Genomic DNA, 18,356 nt, shown 5'->3' on the forward strand with positions numbered 1-18,356 from the left:
TAACAAGGGCAGCCGGATGGCAAGGGATCTTTAGTGTCTGGCTGCTCAGTCCTCACCATTAAATGGTCACAACCAATGCTTGTAACTGCAGGAGGCTGAACTGTGGGAACAGGATGTCTAGGGGAGCTTTCCCAGGCTTTCGTATATACTGTGGCTATAACTGGTCTATGCCATGTGGAGGGCGGTGGAGTCTCCATCCTTGGAGGTTTTTAAGACCTGGGCAGACAAAGCCCTGGCTGGATGCTGTAGTTGGGGCTGGTCCTGCTTGGAGCAGGGGGTTGGACTAGATGTGACCTCCTGAGGTCCCTTCCAGCCCTCATTTTCTATTACTTTCTCCCATTGAGTCCCATCAGTGAGCTGTACCATAAATGAAACAGGCCCATATACCCAGGTACCCATGCTTGCACTCCCTGTAGTTATTGTATACTTCCGTAGTAGTTTGGGGTCAGAAGGGACCTGAACACATCATCTAGTCTGACCCCCTGTCACTGACCGGAGCACATGCTGGGATCACACGACCCCAGACAGGTGATCATCCAACCTCTTTTGGAATTTACCCAAGGTAGGAGCAAGGACCACTTCCCTGGGAAGTTGGTTCCAGATCCTAGCCACCCTAACAGTGAAATGGTGCCTCCTAATCTCTAACCTGAACCTATTCTCCAGCAGCTTCTGGCCATTGTTCCTCGTCACCCCAGGTGGTGCTGGGGAGAATAGGGCCCTTCCTATTTGCTGCTGATGTCCCCTAATGAGTTTGTAGGCAGCCACCAAATCCCCCATCAGCCTCCTTTTGCTGAGGCTGAACAGGTTCAGGTCCCTCAGTCTCTCCTCGTAGGGCCTGCCCTGCTGACCCCTGATCATGCGACTGGCCTCCTCTGGACCCTCTCAAGGCTGGCCACATCCCTCTTGAAGTGCGGCACCCAGAACTGGATGCAGTACTCCAATTGAGGCCGGACCAGTGTCGCATACAGGGGGAGTATCACCTCTTTGGACCTGCTCGAGATGCATCTGTGGATGCACGACAAGGTGCGGTTGGCCCTGTTGGCTGCAGTCTGGCATTGGCGGCTCATGTTGATCTTGGAATCAATAATGACTCCAAGATCCCTTACCACCTCTGTGCTCATAAGGGAGCGCTCCCCAGCCTGTCTGTGTGCTGTGGATTCCTTCTCCGCGGGTGCAGCACCCTGCATTTGTCTACATTGAACCCCATCCTGTTACCATTCGCCCACTTCTGTAGTCTGTCTCAATCTAATTGCAGCCTCTCGCTCCCTTCAAGCGTGCCTACCTTTCCCCACATCTTGGTGTCAACATCAAACTTGGACAGCGTGTCTTCCACGCCCTCATCCAAGTCTCTGATGTAGGCATTGAACACTGTATGCCCCAGACTGAGCCCTGCGGGACCGCACTATTCACATCCCGAGCGCCAGTAGGGGGCGCTCCTGCATTGAGCCGCCCATATCACTGCACCCGCCCACCTTCCAGGACCCGAGTGCCTCCCTGGGGCATCTTGTATCCGGTTGACCCCCTTCCTGGAGCACATTCACTAGCCTGGGGGTAACGTAGCTGCCACCACCCCAAGAAGGGACTGTCTGGGCCCTGTGTCCTTGGGGAAACACAGGCCTAATAATCCTACGGGTACTCGACCCAGTACAGGCACTTGGAGCACTTCCCCAAGTCAGCGGGGTGGGAAAGGAAAGTCTCCCTTAGTCTGCAGAGGTAAGGGGCCTCTTAGGCATAATTTAGACCTACCCCTCAATAAGTCTCCTACACCAGTATCAAAGGAGAACTTTGCTGATTACAGGGGTTGGGTGAAAATCGGCTACAAGATAGAGCGATATCACAGAAATCCCATAGAGCAAACAGTCTGGCTGAGGTAGCCTTTTGATCACACATCTGAGTTACTGCCAGCTAGATATCTACCCAGATCTCGAGTAGCTTACTCACAAGCATCCTCCAGAGGCTGGTGGAGATCCCCTCTGGTGGCAGGAAGTTCCTCGCTCATGAGTTATGGGGGAGAGAGCCAGTTTCAGATGGTAAAGCTCTTCTCTGAGTCCCCTGCATGGCTGCTGCCCCCTCCTCCTGGGCAGTCTTAACTTGTATAGCCCCTGTGACCTCGTTCACCTGGTCCAATGGAGGCCAGCCCCCGTTGGTTGTCAGCCAACCAATTTGAAATACCTCACCTGTTACCAGGCAGATCCCAGCTCACCAGGTAGAAGCCCCTCACCCAGGTGGGTGATAGCAGTCACGTAAGCAGAAGGAGCAGGTTTCCCCACTCCCTCAGTACTGTATCCAGCTCAGGTTACCTAATGAGATAGGGTAAGCATGTGTCTCCTCTGCTGGGCCCATCCTGATCACATTGTCACAGCACAGAGGTTTTGGGGAGAAACAAAGGTGGTTTCCTTTCCACAGTAGCATCAGTAAACTTGGATAGCATGTCTTCTACCCCCTCGTCCAAGTCGCTGATGATGTTGAACAGTGTAGGCCCCAGGACCGAGCCCTGGGTGCTCCACTGCCCACATCCCACCAGGTCAAGTACAACCTGTCTACCACCACTCTCTGGGTGTGCCCCATCATCCATTTCTGACCCATCCAACTGTGCAGGCATCAATGCCACAGTCGCTCAGTTTATTAATGAGAACGGGGCGAGAGACGGTGTCAAAGGCCTTCTTAAAATCCAGAAAGACTACGTCCATGGTGGCACCATCATCCGGGGATTTAGTTACCTGGTCATAAAAGGCCATCAGGTTGGTCTGGCAGGACCTGCCTTTGATGAAACCATGCTGATTTCCCCTGGGCATGATCTCCCCTGCCCGGCCCCACAGATGTGATCCAAGACCGATGTGAGGCTTATGGGCCTATAGTTTCCTGGGTCCTCCTTCCTCCCTTTCTTATAAATGGGGACCACATTAGCTAGTTTCCAATCTCTAGGCACCTGACCCGTGGACCACAATTGCTCATACAGCCGGGCCAAGGGCACCGCCAGCTCTCCCAACAACCGTGGGTGGAGGGCATATTTAAAAACATCCAGCCCTTCCAGAAGATCCTTAACTAATTCTGCACAGACGTGACGCCTGGCAGCGCTATCCCTGAGATTGTCCCTACCTGTGGTGGGAGAGCTGTCCTGGGCCCTGTCCAAGAGAACAGAGGCAAAGAACTTGTTAAAAATTTCAACTTTCTTGTCTGGCGTAGCCACAAGATTACCATTTGAGTCTAGAAGGGGCCCTATATTACCCAGTGCCCTCTTCTTACTCCCAATGTATTTGAAGGACTGTTTGTTGTCCTTAATCTTGGTCACTAGTCTGAGATCCACCCCCACCTTGGCCTTCCTAATGGCCCTCCTACACTTACGGGCCAAGGAGGAGTACTCCTCCTTGGTGATGGCCCCTCCCTTCCAGCAGGTGTACACCTCCCTTCTGGCCCTCAGGCATTCTGGGATGCCTCTGCTGAGCCAAGGGGGTTTCAGAGCACTCTTACCCCGCTTCTTTCTCTTGGGGACTATCACACTGCGAGCCTGGAGGATCATCCCCTTAAGGTATGATCATTCCTCGTGGACTCCCATATCCTTTTGGACCCTTAGTGCCTCCCCCACTAATCTCCTAAATTCATTGAAGTTGGCCCTTCTGAATTCAGGGGCTTTAGTCTTGGTGTGAGCCCTGAACACCCTGCGCTGGATGGTGAATCCCAGCAGGCAATGATCATTGTCACCCAGGTGCTCAAGGAGCTGCAGCCCCTTCACCAGGTCATCCCCAGTGGCCAAGACCAGGTCTAGCCTGTACTTTCAGTGCAGGCTGTGGGCTCCATTATTTTGGGCAGGACAACAAAATGGCTGGTCTTCCTCCAGCACCTTCCTCTGTTGCATTTCTACAGTGGCAGTCCTCTGTGCACCTGGCTTGGTACCAGTTTGCCATGCTGCTTTCTCTTGCCCACTTTTCTACTGCTCTTACGTAAGCCTAACTGGGTGCTCAGATGTAGTCCCGTGCATGGATCTAATAGTAGAAAAGGATTTTCTTACGGTGCTGGGAGAGGCGAGGGTTTTTGTAGGTGAGATATTGGATTGAACCAATGACATGGCTGCAATAAAGTGAGAGAAGCTATTGAATGCAAGTTATTCTTGTTCTGGATCACTTAAGCTGTGGCATCAGGCACCAGTGCAAATGAAGATCCCATCCTTGCTGCCAAAAACGATATGTTTTGTGGCCCAAGGAAAAGGACCAAAGTTAATGTTACAGGGATCACAGAGTAGGAGGAGACTTATAATGTGAGGGGGGAAGGAGATCAGGACAAGGACAAGCGATTTGCTACTGGGACAGAGAGGAAGGGCTGACATTTGCACCACACCCTGCCCAAATCAGAACCTGGGGCTACTGCCCTGGTCAGCCTGCCCTAGGGATGCGGTTGTGTCCAAGACTGGGAGGTGTGGGAGAAAGGAGAGGATGGGATCAAGATATCTCCAAGGCTGCAGATGTTAGCAACAGGGGGGAATGGAGGTCTTGGTAATGGCAGAGAAAGGGGTGAGCACAGAGGAGAGATGACAAGGAGCTTATCTTAGCCGTGATGGTGTTTGGCATGATGGCAAGAGACACAGGTAAGCGATGGTTTCGCATGCAATACGTAGGTGACTCTGGGTTCTTAGTGCGGTCTCAACCACCGACTCACATGGATCTGGTACCGTCAAAGCCACCTTAAGATGCCCTCAGCTAATGCAGGTGACGGTTGAAGTCACGCACACAGTGCAGGCCATTTACCACCTTGCACTGATCTCACGGACCTGCGTTCTTTGCCCCAGTCAGGGTGGGGGGAAGAGTGTGATGTCCTCCTCCTCCCTTCTGTTGCTCCCACCCTGCTGCTTTGCTCACTGTGTGTAATGAACTGGGAAAGCCCTGAGAAAAAGACCCACCCCCTGGCCTAGCACAAGTGACAGTGGGGTCATGCAATCACAGACAACGAGGCTGGAAGGGACCTCAGGAGGTCGCATCTAGTCCAACCCCCTGCTCAGAGCAGGACCAGCCCCAACAACATCATCCCAGACAAGGACTTGTCTAGCCAGGTCTTTAAAACCTCCAGTGATAGGGACTCTACCACCTCTCCGAGGAGCTTACTGCAGTGCTTCACCACCCTCCTACTCAGAAAATATTTCCTAATATCCAACCACAACTTCCCTTGCCGCAGCTTGAGCCCATTGCTCCTTGTCCTGTCATCTGCCCCCACTGCGAACAGCCCAGCTCCATCCTCTTTGCAGCCCCCGGCAGGGAGGTGAAGGCGGCTATTCAATCCTCTGCCTTGGTCTTCTCTTCGGCAGACTCAATCAGCCCAGTTCCCTTCTCCTCTCCTCACCAGTCACGTCCCCCAGCCTTTTTCATTGCCCTCCGCTGGACTCTCTCCGATGTGTCTGTGAAAGAACTCCCTCCCAACCTCCTCTCCTTTTGGGTTATCTGTCCCCTCCTCTCTCTCGTGTGTCTATCAATCCGGTGGCCAGGCAGCCAACTTGCTGCCACTGCCTATGTGACTGGCCTCAGGTAAGAGTGTGTGGGTTTAACCTCTCTATTGTTTGGAGCTCTGACCTCACAACATGGGGGCAGGGGCTTAAGCCCATGTCACTCCATTAGGTAACTGTAATGTTTTTCAAATTGATTAGCTAGCAGCAAATGACACCTGTCCCTGACTGGGTCCAGGTGGTGAGGTCCGGAGGGCTATTTAAGAGGGTCCCTGCAGGAAGAAGACAGACATATTTGAAAACACAGATACAGAAACATGGACCTGCACAGACATCTCATTCTCCGGATGAGGAAGTGAATAACTTACCAGAAACTTAGCTAGGAAGTAAGTTTAATGTAATCAAGTCACATGTCAAGGGGCCACCAAGCCATTTTTGTTTGCTCAGGGTTATTCTTTTGCTACTTCCCTGACTTATACCCTTCCCATGCCTACTCTCTCTACAACAAAGCTACCCAATATAGCCAGCCTTGTTCTACATGCTTGAGAGGGATTGGGCAGGCCTTCTTGCTCCCTTTACTCAGCTGACTAAGGGAGGCTACTTTCTGTGCTTCAGGCCACAACAAGCACCCAGATATAGCATGCTAGGATTAAACAAACCATGGATCTACAGAGTCTGTGTATCCCAGGTGGCACACGGCCTGGACAAAGCCTAGACCCTGGGTGGTGGCACCTATACCCCAGGCTTGAGGGTGTGCAGCAGGAAGGGGGTTGGCCAGATGCAGGCACCCCAGGGAAAGCGCTTGGAGCTTGGTTTTTGTCTGGATGCAGAGGTGGGTGGCTCAGTGCAGGAGCACCCCTACTGGCCACCACAGTGTCCACATCCAGTCTGTACTGCGGGACCAAAAACTGGACCCAGGACTCCAGACGTGGCCTCCCTAGTGTGAAATAGAGGAGAAGAATCACTTCCCTCAATCTGCTGGGAACACTGCTCCCAATGCGGCCCCGGATGTTGTCAGCCTTCTCCACAACATAGTGCACTGCTGATTCATATCCAGCTTATTGTCTGCTTGAAGTGGTGTGAAAGTCTCCTGGCAGATGATGTGGTGGCTTGGTCATGGTTTGTAAGTCCCTGCAGGGGAAATACTAATTTGATCACAGACCAACTCTTCTAGTGCAACAGATCCCAGAACTGAAAGTCAAAACCAAATTCAGGCTAGAATTGACAGGGAATCACCAGTGTAACCATTTACTGGGAACGGCAGCGGATGCTTCTTCATGGGAAATCTTTAAATCTAACTTGACAGTGGGATTTTTTTCCTCTGAAGGAGCACGGTAGCTCCAGCGGAAGGTATGCAGAGAAGTCTGTAGCCTACATGAAGGTTTCATCTGACATCAAGTGTGCACTCTGTACAACTTCAGAGGAGGCACTGGCACTGCTCAGTGAGCCAGCACGGAAAAGGGAATTTTGTAGTAACCAGGGTCTAGTCATCAGTGTAAAGGGAGAATACTTAGAAGAAGAGTGCAAGTCAGAGGAAGATCCCAACCATGGTCAGGGTCTACAGCCCAAGATGCAGAAGTCAAGCAAATACCAGTGGGCATGTTTACACATGAATATTAATGTGCAACAACAAACTCCAGAGCCTATTGCTCCTGCGGATGCATCTGCATGTGACCTAGAACTGTGGCACATTGAGCTGGGTCGGAGCAGCCCAGGCTGGCATGGAGCCTGGGGGGACAGCCTGCCAGTGCAGGGCTGCTCCCTCCAGCTCGGTGTGCTGCAGAGGGGCTGTCTGGGGCACAGGTGTGCTCCCGTGCGGAGCTAGCCAGCATGCAGCCGCCCCACTGAAGCACCATCATGTCCCAGACAGCCCTGTCAGCATCTATACATGAACTAATGAATTCTGCAGCAGAATAATTTTTCTTAATATAAGGTCTATCTTGCTGTGGAGTTATTTGCTCCACAGCAAGATAGTACTTATATTTAGAAAAATAATTCTGCTGTAGAATTCATTAGTTTTCTGCAACCAAATAGGGCTGCATGTGTAGATGCTGAGACTTTACTGCTAATTAGCCCTACAGCTAATTAGCAGTAAACATCAGAGTTTTGGTCGCTTTACTAGCTGCAGCATCGCATGGCAGGCTCCTGTTCGTCTTGTGGTCAGTGATGATCCCCAGGTCCCTTTCAATGATGACCCCAAGTCTCTTCAGTAGCGCTGCCCAGCGTAGCACTACCGAGCCTACAAGGATGCTGCAGGTTTGTCCTCCCAAGGTGGAAAACCTGGCATTTTTCAGTGTTCACTTGTCTTTGGGGCCAACCAGGAAAGGCAGGGCCCAGGCCTCGCTGCCCCCAGCTACCGCATCCTCCACGCTGGGTTCAGTGAGGCTGTCCATCCGGGGGGCTCTCAGCTCATTCCCCAGGAGTTGACTCCCCGTGGATGTGAGGGTTTCTCTGAGGCTCCCTGCATGCCAGCATGTGACTGAGGAGCTGCCCCACATCCCCTCTCCTTCCCTTGCCTGTGGGCAGAGCTCTGGCCTTGCCCACCTGCAGCTGGGCTGGACCTGCCGGACGATGCTGTGCTGACTCCATGGGAAGGATGTTACTCAGAGGCACGAAAGCCCTGGGGCAGCTGCTGACACCCAACTCGAACCAGCTGTTACCCCCGAGTCCCTGCAGGACCCTGAGCAGACCCCGCTCTGCATGCACCGCTACCCCCATCCCTGGGGCTGCCTTTGGTACCCAGCACCCCCACCTGTCCCATGAAGCCAATGGATGCCTGCCCAGACTCAGGCTGCCTCTCTATCCCCAGGCATGGGGCAGCTGTCCTGAGCCCGGTCCACGTCCCCTGGACCCCGCTGCCTTCTGGGATGGATTGTGGCACTGGGGGCTTCCTCCCTCTCATGGAGGGATGAAGGCTGTAGTTACTGGCCATCCTCTGTCATAATGTTGGTGACCGGCATGGACAGCTAGAGACCCTCTGGGTAAAAATTCGAGGGGAATTCGGCACAGGGGACACAACGGTGGGAGTCTACTACAGACCTCCCACTCAAAGTCCCGAGCTTGACCAGGAGTTCACCCGGGAACTGAATGAGGCTGCTTGCTCCAGGACCTTGGTTGTCATGGGTGACTTCAATTACCCGGACGTCTCGTGGGAAGATCACTCAGTTAAATCTGAGCGGGCGCAAAGCTTTCTCTCATGCGTGGATGACCTCTACCTGACTCCAGAAGTCTATGGGCCAACGAGAGGCAAAGCGCTGCTTGACCTGGTACTGGCTATGGGGGACGACCTAATCGGCGACATAGTGATTGATGGGAAGTTGGGTGACAGCGACCACGAGCTGATCATCTTCACCATCCGCCGTAAAGCTGGCAAGTCAGTCAGCAACACAGAAGTCCTTGACTTCAGAAAAGCCGACTTTGACAAGCTCAAGAGGCTAGTCAGTCAGGCCCTCAGGGACCATGACCATAGGGAGTTGGGAGTTCAGAAAGAGTGGTTGCTTCTCAAGGAAGCGATCCTCAGTGCACAAGCGAAATCTATTCCAACACAGAGGAAAGGCAGCAAGAAGGCACAGCAGCCCCCCTGGCTCTCCAGAGACCTAGCGGACCTACTGTGGCTAAAAAGGAAAGCCTACAAAGGATGGAGGACGGGATTCACCTCCAAGGAGGATTACTCCGTGCTGGTCCGGTCCTGCAGGGAGCAAACCAGGAAAGCCAAGGCTGCAAACTGAACTCCAACTAGCTTCAGGCATCAAGGACAACAAAAAGTCCTTTTTCAGATACGTGGGGAGCCGGAGGAAAAGCAAGGGCAACGTTGGACCCCAGCTAAACCAGATGGGACAACTGACAACTGACGCCCAGGAAAAAGCCAACCTATTAAATAGGTGCTTTGCGTCAGTCTTTCATCAGTCACACGGGATGCCCATGCCTGCTATGGGACAGGGAAATCTGGGTGAGGGGGATCCCCTACCCTCCATCAATGCTGACCTCGTGAAGGAACACCTTGAGAAGCTGGATACCTTCAAGTCAGCAGGCCCTGACAACCTGCACCCCAGGGTACTCAAGGAGCTGGCAAGCGTCATAGCCCAGCCCCTGGCACGGGTCTTTGAAAACTCCTGGCGCTCTGGTGTCGTGCCCGAAGACTGGAAGAAGGCCACTGTGGTGCCGATCTTCAAGAAAGGGAGGAGAGTGGATCCGGCTAACTACAGGCCCATTAGCCTGACTTCTATCCTGGGGAAGATCTTAGAAAAGTTTATTAAGGAGGCCATCCTTGAGGGACTGGCCCAGGCTAACATCCTAAGGGACAGCCAGCACGGGTTTGTTGCGGGTAGGTCTTGTTTGACCAACCTCATTTCCTTCTATGACCAGGTGACCTATCACCTGGACGAGGGAGAAGAGATTGATGTCATATATCTTGACTTCAAAAAAGCTTTTGATCTGGTATCCCATGATCACCTCTTGGCCAAACTGCCCAGTTGTGGCCTTGGCTCCACCACGATCCGCTGGCTGGGAAATTGGCTCCGTGGTCGGACCCAGAGGGTTGTGATTGATGGCAGTCAATTGTTGCCCTGTGACCAGTGGGGTCCCTAAGGCTCTGTCCTGGGACCCATACTGTTCAACATCTTCATTAACGATGTGGACATTGGAGTCAGGAGTGGACTGGCCAAGTTCGCCGATGACACCAAACTTTGGGGCAAAGCATCCACGCCAGAAGATAGGCGGGTGATCCAGGCTGACCTGGACAAGCTCAGCAAATGGGCAGACGAGAATCTCATGGTGTTTAACACCGAAAAATGCAAGGTTCTCCACCTTGGGAGGAAAAACCTGCAGCACCCTTATAGGCTCGGCAGTGCTACGTTGGTTAGCACTACAGAAGAAAAAGACTTGGGGGTCATCATTGACCACAAGATGAACATGAGCCTGCAATGCGATGCTGCGGCTAGTAAAGCGACCAAAATGCTGGTGTGCATCCATAGATGCTTCTCGAGCAAATCCTGGGACGTCATTCTCCCCTTGTACTCGGCCTTAGTGAGGCCGCAGCTGGAGTACTGCGTCCAGTTTTGGGCTCCACAATTCAAAAAGGATGTGGAGAAGCTTGAGAGAGTCCAGAGGAGAGCCATGTGCATGATCAGAGGTCAGGAAAACAGATCTTACGATGACAGGCTGAGAGCCAGGGGACTCTTTAGGCTGGAAAAGCGCAGGCTCAGGGGTGATCTGGTGGCCACCTATAAGTTTATCAGGGGTGACCACCAGGATCTGGGGGAACATCTGTTCACCAGAGCGCCCCATGGGATGACGAGGTCTAACGGTCACAAACTCCTGCAAGACCATTTCAGGCTGGACATAAGGAAGAATTTCTTTACTGTCTGAGCCCCCAAGGTCTGGAACAGTCTGCCAGCGGAGGTGGTTCAAGCGCCTACATTGAACACCTTCAAGAGTAAATTGGATGCTTATCTTGCTGGGATCCTGTGACCCCAGCTGACTTCCTGCCCTTTGGGCAGGGGGCTGGACTCGATGATCTCCCGAGGTCCCTTCCAGCCCTAATGTCTATGAAAATCTAAGAAATAATGGATGAGGAGCTTGGTCCCTTCAGTAGGGCTGCTGTAACCCATGGAGGAGGTAGTCTTGGCCCCAGCAGCTCAGCCTGGGGAGGCAGGTGTCTTTAGGGTGCTGTGTTGCTCAGAGGGGATCTTCCCCTTTTCCTTCCAGGGGTTTGTACGAGAGGTGGGGTCATAGGATCCCAGCAAGTTAAGCATCCAATTTGCTCTTGAAGGTTTTCAGTGTAGGTGCTTGAACCACCTCCGATGGCAGGCTGTTCCAGACCTTGGGGGCTCGGACAGTAAAGAAATTCTTCCGTATGTCCAGCCTGAAATGGTCTTGCAGGAGTTTGTGACCGTTCGACCTCGTCATCCCCTGGGGCGCTCTGGTGAACAAATGTTCCCCCAGATCCTGGTGGTCACCCCTTTTAAATTTATAGGTGGCCATCAGATCACCCCTGAGCCTGCACTTTTCCAGGGTAAACAGCTCCATGGCCAGTCCACTCCTAACTCCATTGTCCACATCATTAATGAAGGTGTTGAACAACATGGGTCCCAGGACAGAGCCTTGGGGGACCCCACTGGTCACAGGGCACCATGATGAGTGACTGCCATCAATTACTACCCTCTGGGTCTGACCATAGAGCCAATTCCCAGCCAGCACATCGTGGTGGACCCAAGGCCGCAGTTGGCCAGTTTCGCCAAGAGGTGATCATGGGATACCAGATCGAAGACTTTTTTGAAGTCAAGATATATGACATCAATCTCTTCTCCCTTTTCCAGGTGATAGGTTGTAGAAGGAAATGAAATTGGTCAGGCAAGACCTACCCACAACAAACCCATGCTGGCTATCTCTTAGGATGTTGGCGTTGGCCAGTCCATTAAGGATGGTCTCTTTAATAAACTTTTCTGAGATCTTCCCGGGGATAGAAGTCAGGCTGTTGGGCCTATAGTTAGCTGGATCCACTTTCCTCCTCTTCTTGAAGATCGGCACCACATTGGCCTTCTTCCAGTTTTCGGGCACTACACCAGACCACGAAGAGCTCTGGAAGACCTGTGCCAAGGGCTGGGTTATGATGCTCACCAGCTCCTTGAGTGCCCTGGGGTGCAGATTGTCAGGGCCGGCTGACTTGAAGGTATCCAGCTTCTCAAGGTGTTCCTTCACGAGGTCAGCATTGTTGGAGGCCAGGGGATCTCCCTCACCTGGACCTCCCTGTCCCATAGCGGGCATGGGTGTCCCATGGGACTGATGAAAGACTGACGCAAAGTACCCATTTAATAGGTTGGCTTTTTCCTGGGCGTCAGTTGTCAGTTGCCCCATCTGCTGCTGCTGTGCCCTCTTGCTGCCTTTCCTCTGAGATGGAATAGACTTAGCTTGTGCATTGAGGATCGCTCCCTTGAGAAGCAAACACCCTTCCTAGACTCCCCTCTCCCTGGGGTCATGGTTCCTTAGGGCCTCACTGACAAGCCTCTTGAGCCTGTCAAAGTCGGCTTTTCTGAAGTCAAGGACTTCCATATTGCTGACTGACTTGCCAGCTTTACAGCGGATGGTGAAGGTGATCAGCTCGTGGTCGCTGTCACCCAGCTTCCCATCGATCACTAGGTCGCCGATTAGGTCGTCCCCTGTAGCCAGTACCAGGTCGAGCAGCGCTTTACCTCTCATTCACCCATAGACTTCTGGAGTCAGGTAGAGGTCATCCACGCATGAGAGGAACCTTTGCAACTGCTCAGATTTTGCTGAGTGATCCTCCCACAAGATGTCCGGGTAATTGAAGTCACCCGTGACCACCAAGGTCCTGGAGCACACGGCCTCATTCAGTTCTCGGGCAAACTGCTGGTCAAGCTCAGGACTTTGGGTGGGAGGTCTGTAGTAGACTCCCACCGTTGTGCCCCCTGTGCTGTGTTCCCCATGTATTTTAACCCAGAGGGTCTCCAGTCCACCCTGGTCGCCCAGATCAGCTTGCAGAGATGCATAGCTTTCCTTAACATAGAGAGCTACACCCCCGCCCCTTTTATCTACACGATCCCTCCTGTACAGGGTATAGCCCTCTATACCCGTGGTCCAGTCATGGGTGGAGTCCCACCAGGTCTCCGTTATCCCTGTGACATCATAATTATTTGCATTGAGCAGGAGGACGAGCTCGTCCTGCTTGTTGCCCAGGCTCCTGGCATTAGTGTACAGGCAGGCAAGTGTGCCCTTGGGGGCTCTTGCCTTGCCCACAGAGTGTACCAGGGCTGGGGCAGGGGTGGGCTCCCTTAAGTGCCTTTGCCTACTGGCTTTGCAAGGGTTGCTTAGCGGCCCAGCAGTGGCGGTAGTCCCCCCGTCTGCCAGCGGGCTTAGTTTAAAGCCCGGTGGAGCAGGTCAGGCAGTCTGGCAGAGAAGAGCCTCCTCCCCAGGGGAGAGAGGTGGAGGCCATCTCTTCCCAGCAGCTCGCTGCCTCTCTCATGAAAGAGCGGGCTGTGGTCATGGAAGCCAAAGCCTTCCTGATGACACCAGCGCCGCAGTCTTTGGTTCACCGCATGGATCCTCCTCTCCCTCCTTAGCCCATAGCCCCAGACTGGGAGCATCAACGAGAACTCCACCTGTGCTCCCAGATCATGAAGTCCGACCCCCTGCCTTGTGATTTATCCTCCTGTTCTCCTTTTCAGGACTGCTAGATTACTTGTTTTTTTAAGGTCCTGCAAACTCTTTATTAGATTTTCCTTTTTTCTTTCTCTAGCAACTCTCTAGAATCCTAACACCTTTTCATAGGTTTTACTTAACTTCTGGTTTTCTTTTCTTTTATAAATTTTAACTATATCCTTTCTGGTCTACAGGCTTCACAATTCATTCTCATAAGTGGCCCCTTCTTTCCTTGCTCTTTGCAAACTAATTTATCTATCAAATCTCTTTCTCCTACAGCTGTACAACCCAGTAAGCTTTACTTTAGGACTAAGGAAGTTTTCCTGAAAGACCGTGGATGACAAATTACGCACTACACGCAATCCTGTCAGGCTTCACCCCAAAAGGAAACTTTTAAACTATGCCTCTGCAGAGAAAAACAAAACATGCCTCTGATAAGCTCTCTAGTTTTTTTTCTGCTCAGAGTAACTCAAATTAATTCTGGGCACTGATTTTTCTTTACACAGCTGTTAACAATCTTTCTCTCTTCTAGGCTCTTCACTGTTCCTGGAGAGGTGCGGGAGACAACCAAGTTTTTCCTTACTTTTAATCACAAATTTTCTGCTACAGCCTGAACAAATGTCTAGTAACATACCTTGTCTCTTTCTGTGCTACTTTTGCCTTTATTTTCTGATACACATGGGATTTTAGAGTATCTGTCTTACATTTCCTTCACTGTCTTTGATCTCACTGAAACTATACTGCCTATATAACACTTTGTCTTGCTATAACTTGCACTGATAACTTACATGTTATAAACTCCACAGCAAACACACGCCTGCTTTTGTCTTTTCTCTGCAGATGGCTGTAATTATTTTTTTCCAGAGATTTTAGAGTTATAGGGTTCTGTTCATTCACACAGCCTTTTCAGCAGAGAGATTACTTTTTTTGCTTTTTGGCTTCCTATTGTAAACACAACAGGAGGTTCTTACTTAATTCCAAGTGGACCACAGCGTATACTCGTGCCCACTACTCTGCCTAACTTGGACACACAAAGTTTCCTTGTTAGCCGTAGCAAACAACATCTCCTACATAACTCGTATAACTTCAGTTACTTACTATACAGCTCTACCTTACTACAAATTTCAGCTAACATTTCTAAAACAAATCACTCTGCATCAACAAAGTCTCTGATCAGTCAGGTTACTACTCTTGTGTTCTTTGCCAATTGCTGGATTGGATTTGAACCTAGCAATTATACCTTTGTTCTGGGTGGACACAACCCTCAGACTGACAACAACACCTGCCAGTCAATAATAGCTGAATTTATTGATACAGAGCAAGAACAAAAAAGCAACAATACAGACAATTAAACAATTCTGTATCTACTAAACCCAGGGCTGTCATCAGAGTTAAGGTACATCCAGCCAGAATGCAGGCTGTACTCTGAGGCTCTCTCTCTTCTGTGTCAGCAGTCTGGAGGTGACTGTAATGTAGAAGTATATCAGCCAGCTACTAAGCTGACACTGCTTGCTGTAAGGTTATTCTTTAATACTTCTCTAATTTGTACCCTTTCCCCAACCTACCCTCTTTAACCAATGAAGTTCTCCACTATAACAAGGGTGGTAGACCTGCTGGGAGTGGGATTGTGTATGTCTTTGTGTCCCCTTGGTCCAACTGACTAAGGGAGACTACTTTTTGTGCTTCAGGCTAAAGGAAGCTCCCCAAGTTCTCACAGTGGGTCAAGCACACTCAAGGTCTACAAGGCCTGTGCATCCCAGGGGGCACAGCATCAAAATACAGAACAGAACCCCTGGGTGGTGGCAGCAGTTACTCCAGGCTTGCAGGTATGCTCTTGGAAGGGGTCAGCCAGATGTGAGGCACCCCTGGGGAGGCACTCAGAGCTTGGTAGGTGGTTGTAAGCAGTGAGTGGGTATCTCAGCACAAGAGCGCCCCCTACTGGTCCACCACATGAGGGCGGGTGACAACAGCTCTTGTTAGGCAACAAACAAAGCTGGGATGTTTGCATGAGACCAGGCAATGGGTTCCAGCCATCTCAGCTCCATAGCAGCTGGTGGTAATGGTACACGGGTTCCAGCCACGAGTTCCAGCCACTGGAGTTGTTTCCTAGTGACACCATCCCCATGTTTCTTCTGCAGCAAAGTGCCGAATGCCAGAGCTCTGGGACAGCCGGGCTGACTTCACACCAAAACAGCTGTCTTACAATCCAGGTGAGATGGTGACATGGAGCTGCCCCAAGGACCATCAGCCCTCACGAGTCAACACCATGTGCATGCAGTCGGGGAACTGGAATCCACTGAGTATCTACTGTGTTGGTGAGTTTGAGACTCCTCAAGTCTCAGGACTCCCAGGGGCTTTGGGATCCTGGATCATGGTCCCTGCTGCACCTGGGCTTCCATCCCATTGGCCTTTCTCTCTGCACAACCCCTGGGCTTCTGCACTGACATCTCAACCTCTGTGTCCCACAGCCAGGGCCCAGACTCCCTCCAGTGTGTAACGCTGGGGCCAAGGACAGTCAGCTGTCTAGATTGGGAGCTGGTAGAGGGGCTGGAGTGTGTGAGTGAAGGAAGGAACAGGAAATCCCAGGAGTGGCAGAGCAAAAAGAGAGCAGACAGGAGCAGGGGCCTCCCTACAAGGGAGCCCTGGGTGCCGGTTATGCCAGAGGGGCCTAATCCTGGCCAAGTGGTGGCTGCTGCTGTCTCTTGGGAGCAAATGGATTGGCTGCCCCTAGGAAAGAGGGCAGAGGAGCAGTCAGGAATCTGGGGTGAGGGCTTCTGGGCTGAGGGCTGCCATCACCAGGGAGCAGCTGCACCATCATGTGGGTAGGTTGGAGGGCTTCACAGGCAGTTGAGGACAGATGGGGCCCATGTTTTGATGCCTGTGAAGGTGCTCAGTTGTCAGGGTGATGTGTGTGCTGAGGGAGCCCAAAAGGTCTGGTGGGTGCCCTGTTGTTGTGTGGATCTCGGGGGGATGTGGGCTGTGGATGAGGGGTACAGGCCAAGCAGGGAGTGAACATCCTCCCACTTGAAGGGGAAGGGGATCACTCTGAGCAGGTGGACCAACAGCCCCCTTAGGATGAGGGGCATATGTCCTATGCAGGGGTGACTCCCTTCTCCAAGGGAAGGGGTGCAGTTGGCATGGTGCTCACGGGGGAGAGAATCATCATTAGGGAGCTGTGTTGCTCAGACAAGAGCTTCCTTTCCCTACAGGATTCTGTACAGTTGCTGGGAACTTGCCCCCATCCATGTTCACAACTTCCATTAAGACAGAGTTTCCAATTGGCCAGAGGATCTGGGTGACCTGTCATTCAGAGAAGTTTGAGGAGGGCTCATTTCCAGTGCAGTGTGTGGACAGAGCTGGGCATCCTGAGTGAGATATAAGCCATGTAAGCTGCATTGGCGAGTGCTGTGCACAGACATAGGTGTAGATGGGGCTGGAGGCAGGTTGTGAGCCCAGTCCCTGAGCTCCTCACAGCAGCTGTGAGCAGGGGGAGGCCAGTGACCCTCAAAGAGAGAAGTGTCCTGATGAGGAGCAGACATTCCTGCTCTGATCCATGTCATTGGGGTGTCAGGAGAGTGCTGCAGCCAGCACCAGCCCTTGTCTGGCTCTCCAGCTGCAGGGTGGGTATTCTGCTGCCTGACCCACTACTGCCCTGGCTAAAGCCCCCTGTGTGGGGGCCATCCAGTCCTAGAGAATTCCCTGGCCTGGCTGAAGTGGCTGGTGAGGACAGTGGGAAACCATGTTCCCTATTGCAGCCTGTAGTGGACCAGTAGGGGGCACTCCTGCACTGAGCCACCCACCCCACTGTGCCTGACCAACTACCAAGCAATGAGTGCCTCACCTGGGGCACTTCACGTCTGGCCAACATCCTCCCTGGAACACATCCACAAGCCTGTTGCAAGTGCTGCCACCACCCGGGGATCTGGTCTTTATTCAGACCCTATGCCCCCTGGGGTATGCAGGCCTTGTGGACCTTGAGGGTGCTTGACCCACTGTGAGAACTTGGGCTGCTTCCTTTAGTCTGAAGCACAAAAAGTAGCCTCCCTTAGTCCAGCTGAGCACTGGGAACATAAAGACAAGCCCAATCCCTCTCCCATCCAAGTTTGTTACAGTGGAGAGCTTTATTGGTTAAAGAGGGTAGGTTGGGGGAAGGGTACAGGTTAGAAAAGTACACAGAACAGCCCAGAACAAAATGTATTGTTTGGTAGCCTGTTGTTATGCTTCTACATTACAGTAAGCTATATTTCTAGATAAGTTCCAGGTAAGTTACTCACAAGTAACATCTAGAGGCTGATTGAGCCTCCTTTGGAGGCTGGCCATTCATTGTGTGTCAATGAGTTTCAAGATGTCTCTCCTCCCTCCCCCAAGATGGAGGGACACTTAAATAACCTTTCTGACTTCATCCCTTGGACCAGCCATGAACTATTATTCTCAGAGCACGGCTGATGCTGGTTGGTCAATTTAAAAAACGCCAGTACCCTCAGGTGAGAGGTTAGGGTTACACAGGACAGAGGACAAGCAAGTTCCTCCTCCTCCCTCAGGAATTTGTATCCCTGTTACCACGGAGACCAGGAGCATCCAACAGCCAGATAGGTGGGGTGGGGGCTGTAGCTCTACAGCAGTGAGACAAGCAGGCAGAGGTTGATTCCTCCATGCCACCCTATAGCCAAATCTTGCATCTGCCGTTCCTCTGAGATGTTCCTGGATCAACACTAGGTCCAAGGCTAGGCTCCTGCAGGGGCTCAGGGTCCCTATGACTTCCCCATGT

The 18,356-nt window shown here is 52.0% G+C and overlaps 1 protein-coding gene across 1 annotated transcript in view; it reads right to left on the reverse strand.

The window, feature by feature from the left end:
* Positions 1-16,256: 16,256 nt before the first annotated feature.
* LOC149867889 (uncharacterized) overlaps positions 16,257-18,356 on the reverse strand; it is a 26,715-nt gene continuing 24,615 nt past the window's right edge. The window contains exon 5 of the mRNA XM_090037191.1: positions 16,257-16,315. Coding sequence (XP_089893317.1) covers positions 16,257-16,315 — 59 coding nt within the window. The remainder of the gene's footprint in view (positions 16,316-18,356) is intronic.

This window comes from Crocodylus siamensis, chromosome 3 (genome assembly GCF_052110815.1).
Source record: "Crocodylus siamensis isolate JL-2025a chromosome 3, ASM5211081v1, whole genome shotgun sequence".
Taxonomy (NCBI): Eukaryota; Metazoa; Chordata; order Crocodylia; family Crocodylidae; genus Crocodylus; species Crocodylus siamensis.